The sequence below is a fragment of the Phaseolus vulgaris genome, chromosome 10, assembly GCF_051622355.1.
Source record: "Phaseolus vulgaris cultivar YP4 chromosome 10, ASM5162235v1, whole genome shotgun sequence".
Taxonomy (NCBI): Eukaryota; Viridiplantae; Streptophyta; class Magnoliopsida; order Fabales; family Fabaceae; genus Phaseolus; species Phaseolus vulgaris.
The window spans coordinates 32916474-32933229 of NC_143507.1; the positions used below are offsets into that span (position 1 = coordinate 32916474).

Here is a 16756-nt window from a genome sequence, read left to right on the forward strand (position 1 = left end):
GTGTTTCTGGACCTCACCATAAACCTTCTCAGAAGACAACTCCTAGTGAACGGGAACAGGGGAGGGTCACGGTTCCTAAACAACGTAAAGAGTATCGGAAGAAAGATCCGCAACTGAAGCTCTTGGAAGGCCCTATTGATAAATTGACAACTGATGCTCCTAGCGGGGCTAATGCAGGGTCACCTTGCTTCTGATAAAACATATGGAGGGGAGGATGATTTTGCAGATATGCCTCCTCTTGAGGATACCTCAAATCATTATAGGTCCTCACCCAAGCAGGGGTTGTTCACTCCCACTTTGGATATTTCAGAATCGGGGATGGTAAAGAATTCACCTGCTGTTATGCAAGCCAAGGGCTCAGAGTCACAACTTTTAGTACATTCCGTTATGAATCCTATTGATGATCATCATGTGTGTAGAAACTAATTGAAGGAAATAACAAAAGGCAAAAAGTTGTAGAAACTAATTGAACGTAATTGCAAAACTGTTGAACTGATACCTTCATTTTGATTTACTTCAATAATATATATAATAAAGTTACAATTACTAGAAGCTATAAAATAGGAATACTAACAGCTCTGTAAACTGACCACTAATGCAATACTAACGGTAAATAATTTAAGACTAAAATTCGTCTAAAACTTCAATGAAGAATGATGTGTTGGATTTCAACGTGATATAAGTTTAATTGTATTAATACTCGTACTAGTAAAATTCTTCGTGCTCTTCCTATTAGACGGGAGTTCCCTTTACCAGGCTAGGTTAAAATTAACATTGTTGGGGTTGCTAGGGGATATCCTGAGCTTGCGACTTGTGGAGGTATTTTCCGTGGGAGTGTGATGGAGTTTATTGGTGCTTTCTCTGTGTTTCTTGAAATTCAGACTACTATGATTGCTGAGTTTTATGGAGTTATACATGATATGGAGGAAACTCAAAAGATGAGACTTACTAATGTATGACTTGAATGTGATTCTGCCTTGATTTGTGTTGCATTTACTGCTAGGACTAATGTTTCGTGGATACTTCGTAATCGATGAAATACTTGTCTTAATTATTGTGGGAAAATCAGGTTTATGGTTACTTATATTTTTCGTGAAGGGAATGTGTGTGCTGATAAGTTGGCTAATTTAGGATTTATTCATAGAGAATCATTTCATTGGTATAATAAGCTATCATCTAGTCTGTTCTTAGAATTCTTTATGAATAGATATAGTCTACATATGTATCGTTTTTGTTAACATATGAGTTTTGGTTTAGTCCCCGTTTTTTTTTGTATTTTTTTTTTCAGATGATTGTTGTTATTTGAGGGTCAGCGTAACTAACACGAAAGCTTTATATATATACATATAATTAATTTTTTACTAATAAAAAAATATCTTTAGAATAAAAAATATAAATAATATTATAATCATTTAAAAAAAAATTGGTATAGTTGATACTATGTTAAAAGATTTAATAAAAGCAGTCCAATTGTTAATATAGGTAGGTAGAATAAAATTTGACATTATATATGGGAAAACACGGGGGAAAATGCTAAAGAAAAATGTATGAACCAAAATAAGTTAAAAAGTAGTATTGATTAGAAAGATAAAGTAGTAATAAAAATGAAACTGGTAATAAGAAGAAAAAGTAACTACATGCAATGAATAAGTACATGAACACTATGGGAGTTTTTATGAGTTTTAATCCCATGTACATTGTATTTTCCCTCTTAAATTTGAGGTTCATCACCCTTTAATTTTCCTTGTACATTGCACAGTTTGTGTCACTCACATCCAAGATGGGTATAGTTGTTCTTCAAAAGTGGTTGCTTTTGCCATTATGGTGTTCTTTCAATAAAGTTCCTTTGAAACATCCAATTCACACAATTAAAATATGGAAAAGTTAAACTCTCATCATTATTGCTATTGAAAGACGGAAAGGCAACTAAGTTAAGTTAAAAGGTTTAATCACAATAGATTCATGTACAAATGAATCCAAATCAAATATAAACAACTAAACATAAAATTTAATTCAATTTCAATCATAATCATAGTTACATGGGTTGGTGAAGACTTGTTATTTGTATATGGGTTTGGATATTTTTGAAATATTTTTTTTTTATATTATTTTATTTTTTCTGAGAAAAAGAAAAGTTATATGGATTGGTTCAACTTTTGAATAAAAAAATAATCATTTTTATCCAAAATTCAGGGTTCTTAACTAGTGTTTCAATATTTATACAAACCAAATTCAAACATGCTCATATATCATACGTCTTGAGAATTAAGAAGAGTAATTTATGTGTGGATGTAAAAATTTGAAATGAGATTTGTTTAATTTGATGGAAAACAAATATGCTATTATTATTAGAATATTGACTTGAATTTTTAAAAAATAAAAAATAATGATTGTTATAAAAAAAATAAAGTGGTCTTTGTGAAATAGAAAGTATTTTTCACATAAAGTTGGCTCCGATGATGAACTTTTCTATATTTCGGTAAAAAAAAAGTGTTTGAAGTGATAATATAAAATTTTAGGTAAATATGTTGCATTGTTTTAGGGTGTTTGGTAGAAACCTTTTTAAAAAAATACTTTTATGAGAATCTAAAATTTGAAAAAGTATGTTTTATTATATTTAATTTACATTTAAAAATACAATATTTTTTGTAAAATATAGTTTCCCGATATTGGTTTTTAACTAAAGTTTTCAAAAAACAAAAATCATCACAGAAAATTGGAAATTAACTTTCTCAAGTAAACAAAAATATCCGATTTTAACTTTACTAAATAATTTAATGTGTAACAAATTAAATTTTTTGATACAAATAATACATTATCTTTTTATTTCTGAAAAATAGTAAAAATACTTTTCATCGACGAAATAAAATTGAATCATTTCAACTCATAATAATTTCTAAGAATTAATATATCTAGATGATGATTCACATAAATCATATATAGGAATGAAAAAAACAATTTCTTACCAAATTCCTAATAGAATTTTACATATAAGCAAATATATATATAATCAGGAGGTTTGTCTAAAAGCAACCATCCCTGAAAGAGTGCGTAATAGCTCACTGAACGAACGCTCTTGTGTTGAAGATGAAATAAGCTAAGCGGTCTACCGAAGTTTTGGGATGTCAAATTGAATCAGTAGGGAGCGTTCCGCCTTAGAGGGAATGACCCGCGAGAGCAGTCTAGGACGAAGCAGAAGCAAGCAAGAATGTTAGCTTGAGTAATGCAAACTGTACCGGACGGTACCGAATGAGTCAGGGACGACCGTCCAAGGTAAAATAACAACATAAAGAACATAATAAATAACTATTATTACCAGCAATTACCACTAACATTGAATAAGTAACAGTTGTCATTAGTAGCTATCAAGTGTCATTAGTAAGAATCATTAGCATAAAAAAGGTTACGGACACATCAACCACTCACCAACAAGCATAAGTACTGTCTGGGTCCCTCACAGTCCTCACAAGTACAGTTGGCGCCCACCATGGTGATGGAGGAGGGCCCAAGCTCACCACACGATAAAAGCCAAGCCTCCAAGACTAGACGGTCTAGCCTATGATGAGGAGCGTCTAGACTCAAAAAGGAGCGTCTAGCCCATGAAGAGGAGCGTCTAGGCCATGATGAGGAGCGGCTACATAAGGAGCGTCTAGGCCATGATGAGGATTCCTTCTAGACCGTCTAGCTTCACATACACATGGGTCAAAGCTACGGTTTTGGGAAGAGAAGACCTTTGTAATTGTTACATAAAGGCCCATTAGGGGTGCTTAGTAATTAGAGTAGTGTAGAAAGCATATTTGTGTGAACATTCTAGAAAGACCATGGAGGGGGTGAGCATAAAAACTAGACACACCCCTCCCCATGTGCTCATTTGTGCACCCATGTGCCATGTGCACCCATGTGCTTCACATTTACATTTCATTTGGCTAGCATTAGGGTTGCATTATGGTCCTCCTTAGCCTATAAAAGGAGGAGCCTACACCTTGTATTTTCAAGTTTATTGTGAGTAAAGTTATGCTGCCCATTTGTGCTCAACTTTGCTTCTCCCTAGAATCCTAGGCTCTAAACTTCAATTCCCTCATCTTTTCCCTTGAGCTGGCCGAACCACTCAATACCCATACTTATCATGCACCTACAAGATCAACACCACTCTTAGGAGGATCTTGCTCACTCTCATTCATTGCTTCCGCCCCATACTCTACATTGATTCAAGAAGAACTTCATGAAAATGCCATCACATGGGACCGAGACAACACAGTTTTCAGCAACATATTACAAACAACAATGGTGTCAACAAGGAACAACGCCAACCATGACCGGTTAGCAAAAGAACAAATGGCCCTAATCTAAGCCTTCCAAGCGCAGATGGAGGAGTTGCGGCAGAAAAGTGTCGCTAACCAACGAAAGAACGAGGAGGATCGACCCCGACACGAGAAGGATCGACGCTGACAGGACGAAGAAATGCTCCTGCTAAAATGGCATAATGAGAATTTGTTATGACGAATCGGAAGTCCTAAGCGGTAAGAGCAATCCTGAACACCTCACCCTACAACCAATCAATCCAAAGCCATACCGCCAGATCTGTCAACACAACCAAATCCCCAAAGTCACCAAACCTCTCAGAACAATATAGACTTGATCGAGGAAGAATAACAAAGAGGGCACCCATTCACAAATGAGATAATCAATGCTCCACTCCCTCCAGTGTGGAATGGATTAACCATTAAACCTTATGATGTACCGATCCAGATGGGCACCTGAACGTCTTTAAAACACAAATGATCTTATACACAACTGACAAGACGCTGTGGTGTAAAGTGTTCCCTACCTCTCTCCAAGAAGGACCACTCGGTTGGTTCACCAAACTTCCCACTAATTCCATGAGGAACTTCCAAGATCTAACGACGAAATTCATCACACAGTATGCCACCAGTCGACTGCATCACACGTTGTCCTTATCCCTCTCAATGTGAAGCAAGAAAAAAGGTGAATCCCTACGAGCATTTATGGACATTCAGCAAGGTATGTATGGGCATTAGAAATTTGATGCCCGAAATATCCATGCATCACCTAGTTAGGGCCATCCGTCCATGCAGGTTCACAAAAAGCTTAATCAAGAGACCGCCCAAAGACATGGATGAACTAAGAACCTGAGCCACGAAGTTCATGCAGATCGAAGAGCATGTCGACTACCATAAAGTACACCAGACTGAAACCACGAGTAAGGAGAGCGAGAAAGAGAAAGATAGAGGCAACTGTCCCGAACCAAAGCAAGCTGACCGATTTAGAGAGAATCACAACCCCCGTTTTCACAGTTACACACCTCTCACAGTCCCAAGGGGAAGGATTCATAAGTCGAACTCATCCCGACCCTTAAACAGTCACAGATCTCACGAAACGCTGATACGTCCAAACATTGTTAGTACCATCGCAACTACGATCATACAACGGAAGGATGTCAATCTTGGAAGGACAAAGTTGAAGAACTCGTCCAGGCGGGTTACTTCCAAAAATTTGTCAAAATAAATGTCGTAGTACATCGGTCTCCCCAAAGAGACCGTTAATCATCGGTCTCCCAATCATTAAGGTCCTGGTAGATCAAGGCAGCTCAGTGGACATTCTTTACTGGAAAACCTTTTAGAAAAAGAGGATCCTTGAATCGGAGATTCAGCCTTATGAAAAGCAGATTGTTGGATTCTCAAGCGAGAGAGTAGACACCAGGAGATACATCGACTTATATACCATGTTTGGGGAAGAAAGAGGTATGGTGAAAACCATAAGGATAAGATATTTATTAGTAAATGCCAATACCTCATACAACATACTACTTGGCCCGTCGTCCATAAACCGTTTCAAGGCAATAATGTCTACCCCTCATCTGGCCATGAAATTCCCATCCACGACTAAGGACATCTTCACAATCCACGTAGATCAAAAGGTTTCACGTGAATGTTATGTCGCAAGTTTAAAAATAGAACCTACCAGACGACTATGGAGAGCATCGCCGCGCGGCCAATCTCGGGAGAGAAGAGAACGTCTGGCAGAAAACCGTTCTCATAGCAAAGTAAAGGAGTATATGGTCGTACTCGTAGATCTAGATCCTCGGTTTGACGACGCACGAAAGGAAGCGGGCGAAGATCTTCAGCCTTTACCCCTCAACGATGATGAACACAAATCATACATTGGTTCGTCCTTGAACCCAGATGACCACATATTGGTCAGTAGAACTTGATGGATAACGTCAATCTCTTTGCATGACAGCCGCCGACATTCCAGGGGTGAGCCTCGACATCATCACACATCGCCTCTCTATTTATAAGGAGGCAAGACCAGTGACTCAGAAAAAATGAAAACTCGGGGAAAAAAGCAGGTTTCATCCGAAAAGCGCACTATACGACATGACTAGCCAACGTCTAATGGTCCAGAAATCTAACGGTAAGTGGCAGATGAGTGTGGACTATTCTGATCTCAATAAAACATGCCCTAAAGACTCATATCCCTACCGACCATTGACCGACTAGTTGATGGAGCTGCTGGCCAAAATATCTTAAGTTTTTTGGATGCCTATTCGGGATACAATCAAATCTAGAGGCATCCAAGCGAAAGAAGTCTCAGATAAAAATTGATCTAGAGTATTAGAATCCCTGAACTTGGTAGGTATTTTCAAAACAAACGGATCAACCCAATCATAACTTAGACCGTCTGATGACTGACTCGAGTTACTCCCCCCCTCGCCCCATCCGACGCAGTATGCGTAACAGAAGACTTGATGCGGACATCCTCCAAGGTCTTTCTCAAGAGGGAGGGAATGATGCGGACAAATGATCATTCTTGAAATATAAGGATTGTAGTATCGTCTTATTTTCTTACAAACAAGAAAAGACCTTTGTAATTTATACACTGTTGAAACTCAGATTAGAGGGACGAATATTTTGATAATTTTAGAGAGTGTTTCTTTGCTAGGGTTTTTCCCTGTATCTTGCGATCTTATCAAGAATCCACCAATTCTTGTGGCGATCATCCTTAGGCTTATCAAACTTTGTTTGTGGCGCCTTCCTTTATCCAGGTTTCTATCGTTACTGTTTTGAATTTATTCCATTCCGTAACCCTAAATTTCCAATTTTATTGTCATGTCTATTTGGATTCATATCAGTTGGTACCAGAGCAAAGGTTTGAGTATATAATTGTGCATCCTGAATTTTTTTTCCCTCATTACTGTTCACGAAATAGAAAAAAAAATAGAAAAACAGAAAACCTTTGTGTTTATTTCGTGCATACTTGGTGTTTGTTAAAAGTTCTAAAAGTGTCCTGTCTACATATTTTATTTTCTCTATATATTGTTTTTGCTTGCTGTTTTTTTATTGTCTTGCTTGTTTGTTGATAGTGAAATTGTTCTTCACTATTTTGTTCTTTACTATTATTTTTAATTGATTCTGATTGCTACTTTTGAAAGTGATTCTGGATTATTGATTGCTTGATTCTTGTAAGAACCTTAAGTAGAGAAAGAGTGGTAAAATGCAGTGTGATCATTAGAAAAAAAAGCCTTATTGTGTGAAACACAAGTGTTGAGTGTAAACATGTGAGAAAGTGGTGTGAGGCCCAAACTTATTGTTATTTGTAATCTGTTTACTTGAGCATGGCAGGGGAACCGTCAGATAGTGGACTGTCTCAACTACAGATGCAAGCCTTAACACAACACTTGGAAAGGATAATGAAACAACAAAGTGATGGACTCCATGAGAGGTTGGATCAAATGGAGCAAGCACAACAAGTAAATCCAGAAAATAGAGGAGGAGATAGGAGGAGGAGAAGAGAAAATGATGGAGAACAAAGAACTCTGAGAATTGATGGAATAAAATTAAATATTCCCACATTCAATGGGAAAAGTGATCCTGATGCTTACTTGGAGTGGGAAATTAAAGTGGAGCATGTGTTTGCTTGCAATGAGTACAATGAGGAGCAGAAGATGAAGTTGGTAGCAGCTGAATTTTCAGCTTATGCTTTAACTTGGTGGAATAAATACCAAAGGGAGAGAATTAGATATGAGGAACCCATGGTGAAGACTTGGGCAGAAATGAAAAGGATTATGAGGAAGAGATATATTCCAGCAAGCTACAATAGGGATTTGCAACTCAAACTTCAAAGAATGACTCAAGGGAATAGAAGTGTGGAGGAGTATTTTAAAGAGATGGAGGTGACCATGATTAGAGCTGGAAAGAATGAAAAAAATGAAGCAATCATGGCAAGAGTTTTGAATGGATTGAATCATGATATTAGGGATGTTGTGGAGCTGCAAGAGTATGTTGACATGAAAGAGTTGTTGCACAAGGCTAACCAAGTAGAACAACAACTCAAGAGGAAGGGAATCATGAGGAGTTCTAACAATAATAAAAATTTCAATTGGAAGGATAAGGCGATGAAGGATAAAGGAGTTTCCTCAAGTTCAGTCACATCTTCAAGTGGGAAGTCACCTCATAGATATAGTAACTCACCACCTAAAAGGAAAACAAGTGAGGTAAAATGTTTCAAATGCTTGGGAAGAGGACATTATGCTTCAGAATGTCCAACAAAAAAAAATATGATCAGTTTATCAAAGACACAAATAGTCAGTGAACCTTCAAGTGAAGAAGAGAAGGAAGAGGTAGAGGTGGAGTTCGATACATTGGAGGGTGATTTGTTGATGATTCGAAGGCTTATGGGAAGCAAAATGCAAGCTTTGGACCAAACCCAAAGGGAAAATATTTTCCATACTAGATGTTCCATTCAAGGGAAAATATGTTCACTCATAGTTGATGGAGGAAGTTGCACCAATGTAGCTAGCTCAAGACTAGTTGCCAAATTGAATTTGAAGACAAAACCGCACCCAAGGCCATACAAGCTTCAATGGCTTAGTGAAGGTGGAGAGATGACAGTGAGTAAGCAAGTGGAGGTGAACCTATCCATAGGACAATATAATGACAATGTCTTGTGTGATGTGGTTCCAATGGAGGCAACTCACATTTTGTTAGGGAGACCGTGGCAGTTTGACACCAAGGCTATTCATGATGGTTTCACCAATAAAATCTCTTTCATGCAGAATAATAAGAAGATCATTCTCAAACCCTTATCTCCTAGAGAGGTGTGTGAGGATAAAATCAAATTGAGAGAAAAGAGAGTCCAAGAGAAAAGAGAGATGAGTGAAACACCAAAATAGAGCAAGAGTGAAACACCTAAAAAGAGACAAACACGTGAGAGAAAAATGAGTGGATTACTGAAAGTGAATGAAGTGAAGAAGTTGCTACTTTCTAGCAAACCTCTTTATTTTACCTTATTGCAAAGACAACACTTTGGTTGCTGACCATTCTAACCAAATTAATTTTCTTCCTAGTGTTGATTCTGTTTTGCAGGAAATCCAAACTCAAGTTGAAGAATTGATGAACAAAGGATGGGTACAAGAGACCATGAGCCCATGTGTTGTTCCAGTAATTTTGGTGCCTAAATATGATGGTTATTGGAGGATGTGCACAGATTGCAGAGCACTCAATAACATTACCATTAAGTATAAACACCATATTCCCAGGTTAGATGATTTAATGGATGAATTGTATGGTGGTTGTATATTTTCAAAAATTGACTTAAGAAGTGGTTGCCATCAAATTAGGATTAGGAATGGGAATGAATGGAAAACTGTGTTTACAACAAAATATGAATTGTATGACTGGCGTGTGTTGCTATTTGGGCTAACAAATGCCTCAAGCACTTTTATGAGATTAATGAACTATGTTTTGAGAGAATTTTCGGGCAAATTTGTTGTGGTGTATTTTGATGACATCCTGATCTATAGCACTAGTTTGGAATTACATGAGGAACATTTGTGTGCTGTTTTGAATGTTCTTAGAAAAGAAAAGTTGTATGCTAATCTTGATAAATGCAGATTTTGTACTGAACAAATTGCGTTCTTGGATTTTGTGGTAAGTGCCAAAGGAGTTCAGGTAGATTATGAAAAAGTGAAGGCTATCCAAGAATTATGTTTACATCATGTTGAGTTTGCTTACAATATGGTTGTTGACAGCACATCGAATTGTGATCCATTTGAAATTTTGTATGGATTAAATCCTTTAACTCCAATATATTTGTTAACTATGCCTAACATTTCTGTTTTAAAGCATAAAGATACACAGGCAAAGGTTGACTATGTGAGAAAGCAACATAAAAAGGTTGAAGCACAAGTTGAAGGAAAAGGTGAATGTTATTCTAAACAAGTTAACAAAGGAAGAAAGAAAGTAATCTTTGATCCTGGAGATGGGGTCTGGGTACACATGAGGAAAGAAATGTTAACTAGACAAAGAAAATCCAAGCTCTTTTAATGTGTCTGATTTGTATCCAAGCTCTTTTAAGAGGGAGGGAATGATGCGGACATCCAAGCCCAAGGGCCACGCGCAACAAGATTGGAATATTAAAATAAAATAATATTATTGTTTTATTTGGAGTTAGGATTTGAACTCAGGACCAAGTACAGAGTATCAACCTAACCACTGGGACAAATGATCATTCTTGAAATATAAGGATTGTAGTATCATCTTATTTTCTTACAAACAAGAAAAGACCTTTGTAATTTATACACTGTTGAAACTCAGATTAGAGGGACGAATATTTTGATAATTTTAGAGAGTGTTTCTCTGCTAGGGTTTTTCCCTGTATCTTGCGATCTTATCAAGAATCCACCAATTCTTGTGGCGATCATCCTTAGGCTTATCAAACTTTGTTTGTGGCGCCTTCCTTTATCCAGGTTTCTATTGTTACTGTTTTGAATTTATTCCGTTCCGTAACCCTAAATTCTCAATTTTATTGTCATGTCTATTTGGATTCATATCAAGACTCGACGTGAATCACGCTATTTGAAGAGTTGGAAGAAGATGAAGACATTACTAACCTAGATCGGATACAAGATACAAAAGAAAGAATCACAGGGTCGGCACTCGGAGCACTTGGTGGAACCTTTCAGATCGTAAACCCTCTCAATGTCAAGGTAACTCCTATTTATGGAAACCTTAAGACGGAACCAGTATCGTCAGATTCCCTCCCATCCAACGGTCTGTGCCACTCGGCATACGAAACTACACAAGATCTCCACCATCAAAACCCATATGATGGAACAGTGCGCAACAGAATGGCGGTTTTTCCCTCAAAAGTTACGTATCTACCAAGCATTAAATATTGTCAACGGTCACATCTCACCTCGGGAACTCCACCAGTTATTTTCGACTCTTCAGAAATTAATCTCTTCAAGTCTGGGGCAAATGTACCGGTCGGTACCGGACGAGTCAAGGACCAACCGTCCAAGGTAAATTAACAACATAAAGAACACAATAAATAACTATTATTACCGGCAACTACCACTAGCATTGAATAAGTAACGATTGTCATTAGTATATCAAGTGTCATTAGTAAGAATCATTAGCATTAAATGATTCAAGGCTAATAAACCTAAAAGATCTGGGAAATATCCCCAACGGTAACAGATAAAGAGGAAGGACACACTTGTATAAAAGGGGGCAAGATAAAGGAGGAAGGTACGTTTTCATATCCCACTATAGCACACTTGAAACATAACACTACTTGAGCGTCAGAGTGCAATTGCAGGTACCCCCCAGCCGGCCGAGCGCCAACATTAAAAGAAGGAGATTGAAGAAAGGTTACGGACACATCAACCACTCACCAACAAGTATTAGTACTATCTGGGGTCCTCACAGTCCTCACAAGTACACAAACATTAATGAGAATCCAATGCCTCGAAAATCCAAGGGTTCCTCCGCAAGGTTCATCCATGGAGGGTGAGTCAAGGCCTAAGATCAGGCCGAAAGGTGTAGCCAATGAACAATACGTGAATATTCCTGTACTACCCTTTGTTGGTCCCGAGGACGAAGGAGGCTAGGTTAGCCGAAAGATGGTTATCGGTTCAAGGACACATGGTGTCTTTGCTTTTTTTTGGGTAAGAAGGGTTAGAGAAAATGACTCGAGCCAAGGTTCAAGTACCCTGAGCTACAATGTTGAATATATATATTTATATATATATATATATATATTGATATTTTATTTTTGTTATGTAATTTTCTTACTTCTTGGTGAATAAGTTGTTTTCTTTTTAATTTGTAATGTTCCATTATAAGTTATTACCTTAAATATATAGTGTTTTAATGAATTAATAATCCATTATAATATAGTAGTTATAAACTCAATTACTGTATTAAGATATTGTTAGCTTTAAAGCTATATGTTTTTTTATAGTAAATTTTATTTTTAAAGTGAGTTCAGAGTGGAAAGATTATATAAATATCCTTAGACTTCTCTAAGACTCTTAGTTGTTATAGAACAAATTCTTCGATTAAAGATTTTTATATGTACAAAATTATACCAATATTTCGACCTTTAACTGTATTAAGATAATCCTCAGATCAGCGTGCTTCTCATGTTTATCTAAAAATAAAACCCTTTGATTTGATAAGCACTTGGAAGAGTTACCTAGATAAACTTCATATTCAAATTAGTTATTGTTGAAGTTTTAAATTGAGAAATTGTGAGATAACTTCTTCTTAGTATGGATGCGTATATACATCATCATTTTTTATTCATTTGACACTATAGTATAGTGAATATAAGGACATTTATTATTGATAAAGGATCATTTACTTTGTCTATTTTTTTATAAAAAAATAATTAAAATAAAATATTTAAATGATAATTCTATATCTCGAACCCAAGTCCCTTTATTGATCAAAATACCTTTAACCACTACCAGAAAAATTCTTTTGTCTTGGGAAAGTTTTCATAAATATGTAGCTTAAATATAATTTAACAAAAATTATATTAAAATTTTCAAAATTTTAATTCATTTTATTTTAAATTTTATAACAAATAAATAAATTTAATGTATAAAAGAAATGTATATAATTTATAAAAAAAAACTTTCTTTAATTTATACAAAACAATTAAATTCAATTTATACAACAAAAATAATCATTTCATTTATACAACAAAAAGTTATTTTAATTTATACGACAAAAACTTAATTTCATTTATATAAAAAAACATATATTTAATTTATACAACAAAAAATAAATACAAAATATTTTTAAAATTTAAATATGTATTTTTTTACCCAATTATTATTTTTCTACATCTTTCAATTCTTTATAAACTTTATAATATAATTTCTTTAAATAATTTTAAATTAAACACTTAATCAATTTCATAAATTTAATTTAACTAATTTATATCTAAATACTTATTATAATATTATAAATTAAATTAAATTAAAATAATTAATTTTTAAAAAATTTAAGTATTTTATATAAAATTTATAAATTTAATTACATTTTTTCTTTTACTCAATTATTATTTTTTAACATTTTTCATTATTTTTTAATTTTTTTAAGATAACTTTTTAAAATAATTTAAAAATAAACATGTAATCAATTTAATTTAACTAACATATACCAAAATTATTAAAATTAAAAAAAATTATTATAATATTAAAAAAATTAAAATAAATACAATAAGCAAGTAAAAATTATAATATTTATTACTATGTTATACATTAAATAAATATAAAATCAATAAACTCTAACTATGTTTGAGCTATAGCCCACGCTTCCCATTATTTGCATCGACTTTGCGTCGATCGTAGTCCACGCAAACTTATATATATATATTTAAATCTATACCTGCGTCCATTATGCGTCGGATTGCCAAAAAACAAAATTACTTTTGCGTCGGCTTTGCGTGGGTTTGACCAATGAAAATCGCGTCTACACTTAGCCCACGTATGGAAGCTAAATCACCATTTTCTTGTATTGCTCATTTTTCTTTTAGGAAAAAGTTGTCTAGACCCTGTTAAGAGTGAAACACTTTCATTTTTGACAACCCAAAAAAATATAATAATATTTTATATTAAAAATAAATTAAATATAGTTAAAATATTAATTTAATGGAGTAGATGTATTTATGTCATTATTAAAAAAAATATTAAATAAAAATTAATTTTAGACATAAAAATAATTCATTGTTGTATTAACTTAATTAAATATTATTTTAAAAACTAAAAAATTATTGATTTCTAAATTAATTTCTATTATTGATAAATAGTTTCTAAATTGATATATAATTAGCTACCAAAGTTTTAACTACCAATTATTTAGATTCTAAATTTGATAACAAAAACTTTGATAGCTAATTAGATATCAAGTTAGAAACTATTTGTCAATAATAAAAATTAATTTAAAAATTAATAATTTTTTTAGTCTCTAAACTAGTATGTATTTAATCATTATAGCAATTAAATTAATTTTTATGGAATGATTTTCTTGTATCGTAATGTGTGAAGTGAAGAGTGTGTATTTCAGCAGCACCCTTATCTTTATTATAATCTCTTGATATTCCATTTTATACTCACATTAAGGTTTTCACACAGATATTAAAAAAATGCAATTAATATTATTTTTGTAATTAATTAATATGCATAAATATATTTAAAATGCGCGTAAAAGAAAACTATTTAAAGGTATAAAATATTGATAATTTGAAAAACGGTAAGAAATTAAGCCAGTTTAATAAAAAAACACGTTTTATTTTTAATAGCATGTGGGTCTATATGGTTTACAATAAAAGATAAAATGAATAAAATAAGGATAAGAACAAATATTAGTCAGCTGCAGATGGCTATTTAGGTTTTATGACATCTCCAAATCAGATAACAATGAAGGTAATAATATATGTAGAAAAAGAAAAAAAAATCTGCAATATATTTAAATAAATAGAATTATACTTAAAAGAAATTCATGAATATGCATGCATATATAGATTATTTATTCATTGGGCTCAATCTACACGTTCAAATTGCGGAAGCAAAATGTCAACGCCCTCTCATATCTGATGCGTCTGTCTGAATTTCTTCATATATATGAATCTTCTCAGCACACCATTTTATCAACACACATACCTAACACTACCAAGTACGTCAAAGTGTACCTCTATTCTTCCTTCATTATCAAAATCCTGACCCAGAAAGTGATCAAGATAACACACTCCAAGACAAAGAAGCACAAAGAAAGAAGACGCGCACATACACATGAAGCTCGTTTGGTCCCCAGAAACAGCCTTAAAAGCTTACATAGACACCGTTAAATCAGTAAGCACTCTTTACATCAAGATTCAAGAACCATGTTGCTTTCTTAGAAAATTAACTGATAAATTTGATAAAAGATGTTAGTTTTCTTAGAAAAGATTTCGTATTTGTTTAAAAAGGATATGTGGGTTGATTTTGATTTGTTTGTTTTGGCAGTGTGAGAAATTCAAGGAATCGGGGGTACCGGAGTTGCTGTCAGCCATGGCTGCAGGATTTAACACAAAGTTCATAGTGGAATCATGGTGCTGCGGTGGTCCTATAGCCGCAAGCGTAGGCTTAGCAGTTGCAGCTCGCAACACGGGTGCAAGGCACGTGTGCATAGTCCCGGATGAACAGTCAAGGCTGCAGTACATAAAGGCCCTGGAGGAGATGGGGGTGTCTCCGCCGCCGGAGGTGGTGTCGGGGGAGGCGGAGGCGGCGGTGTCGCGGCTGGCGGGGCTGGACTTTCTGGTGGTGGATTGCAAGAGGAGGGAATTCGCTAGGATTCTAAGGGTGGCCGAAGTTAGTCCTAAAGGAGCAGTTTTAGCATGCAAGAACGCATTGCAGAGAAATTTGCGTGGCGGGTTCAGATGGAGCGTGGTGCTCCAAAGGGGTGTGCGAGTGGTTAGGTCAGTGTTTCTCCCTGTTGGGAAGGGTTTGGATATTGCATACATAGGAGGTTGTAGAAGTGGTGCACCACCACCACCACAAACAACCGCATCAAAGAGTCCTTGCCGTTGGATCAAACACATAGATCAGCAATCAGGAGAAGAACACCTCTTCAGAGAGTGATCCATCCATTTTGTTCATATATAACTTAGAGATAATAAGAACATAATTAAATAAACTATGTAGACTCCTTAAATATTAACATGTTTGATTTTCAGATGTCTAAACCTGAGATTTCTTCTGTTCGAAACGTGCTTCTAAACATGTTGTGTATCATAAATAGTAAGTAACACGTTTTTCAGATATCAAAACCTGATTCTTGTATTCTAAAATGAGTTTCTAAACTGATGATGAAGATCAAATTCTTAACTGGGTTTCTTGAAAAATCGTGGCGTATGTATGACGGATTCAGCTAGTGTTTTTATTACTGGGATGATGGCTAAGGAAGATTAGAAAGAGACATGGTTTTTATGAAATGATAATAATATATGCTTAGTTTAATGCATGTGTATGCACAGTTTTGTTTTTCAAAATTATTTGTTTTTTGCAAAAGCTTGACTTTGTTCGTTCTTTCATTTATGTTATCGCAATTTGATGCATAGATCTATCTGCAGAGTCATATTCATAGGCTTTTATTGAATTTGAAGCCAAAGTCATGTTTTTCTTTGACCAAGTCTTTGTTTATAAAAAGAAAAGGGCATATTTTTCACACTTTTTGTTCTATAAAATGGCAATTGAGAACTACTTGCGACTTTATATATGTAAATTAAGATGATCATTCGGAAGTTATAATAGGTACAAGAAACTTTGGTTCAAGTCAATATATCAGTTCAATCAACCAGAGATTATAAATAATCTTTCTTCTTCTTTCTACCTTTTTTTATTCCATGAGTAGCTGTAAGATTTTAAAAATTAATACATATCAATGTCAATTAGTTATATAAT

The 16756-nt window shown here is 34.7% G+C and overlaps 1 protein-coding gene and 1 pseudogene across 1 annotated transcript; both read left to right on the plus strand.

Annotated features, from left to right (window-relative positions):
- Window positions 1-8059: 8059 nt before the first annotated feature.
- Window positions 8060-10346, plus strand: LOC150024736 (uncharacterized; annotated as a pseudogene).
- Window positions 10347-14864: 4518 nt separating this feature from the next.
- Window positions 14865-16038, plus strand: LOC137819391 (uncharacterized). Its single transcript, XM_068623226.2, has 2 exons — window positions 14865-15166; window positions 15320-16038. The coding sequence occupies exons 1-2, from the start codon at window positions 15107-15109 to the stop codon at window positions 15932-15934; spliced, it is 675 nt and encodes a 224-aa protein (XP_068479327.1). The 5' UTR covers window positions 14865-15106; the 3' UTR covers window positions 15935-16038.
- Window positions 16039-16756: the final 718 nt, after the last annotated feature.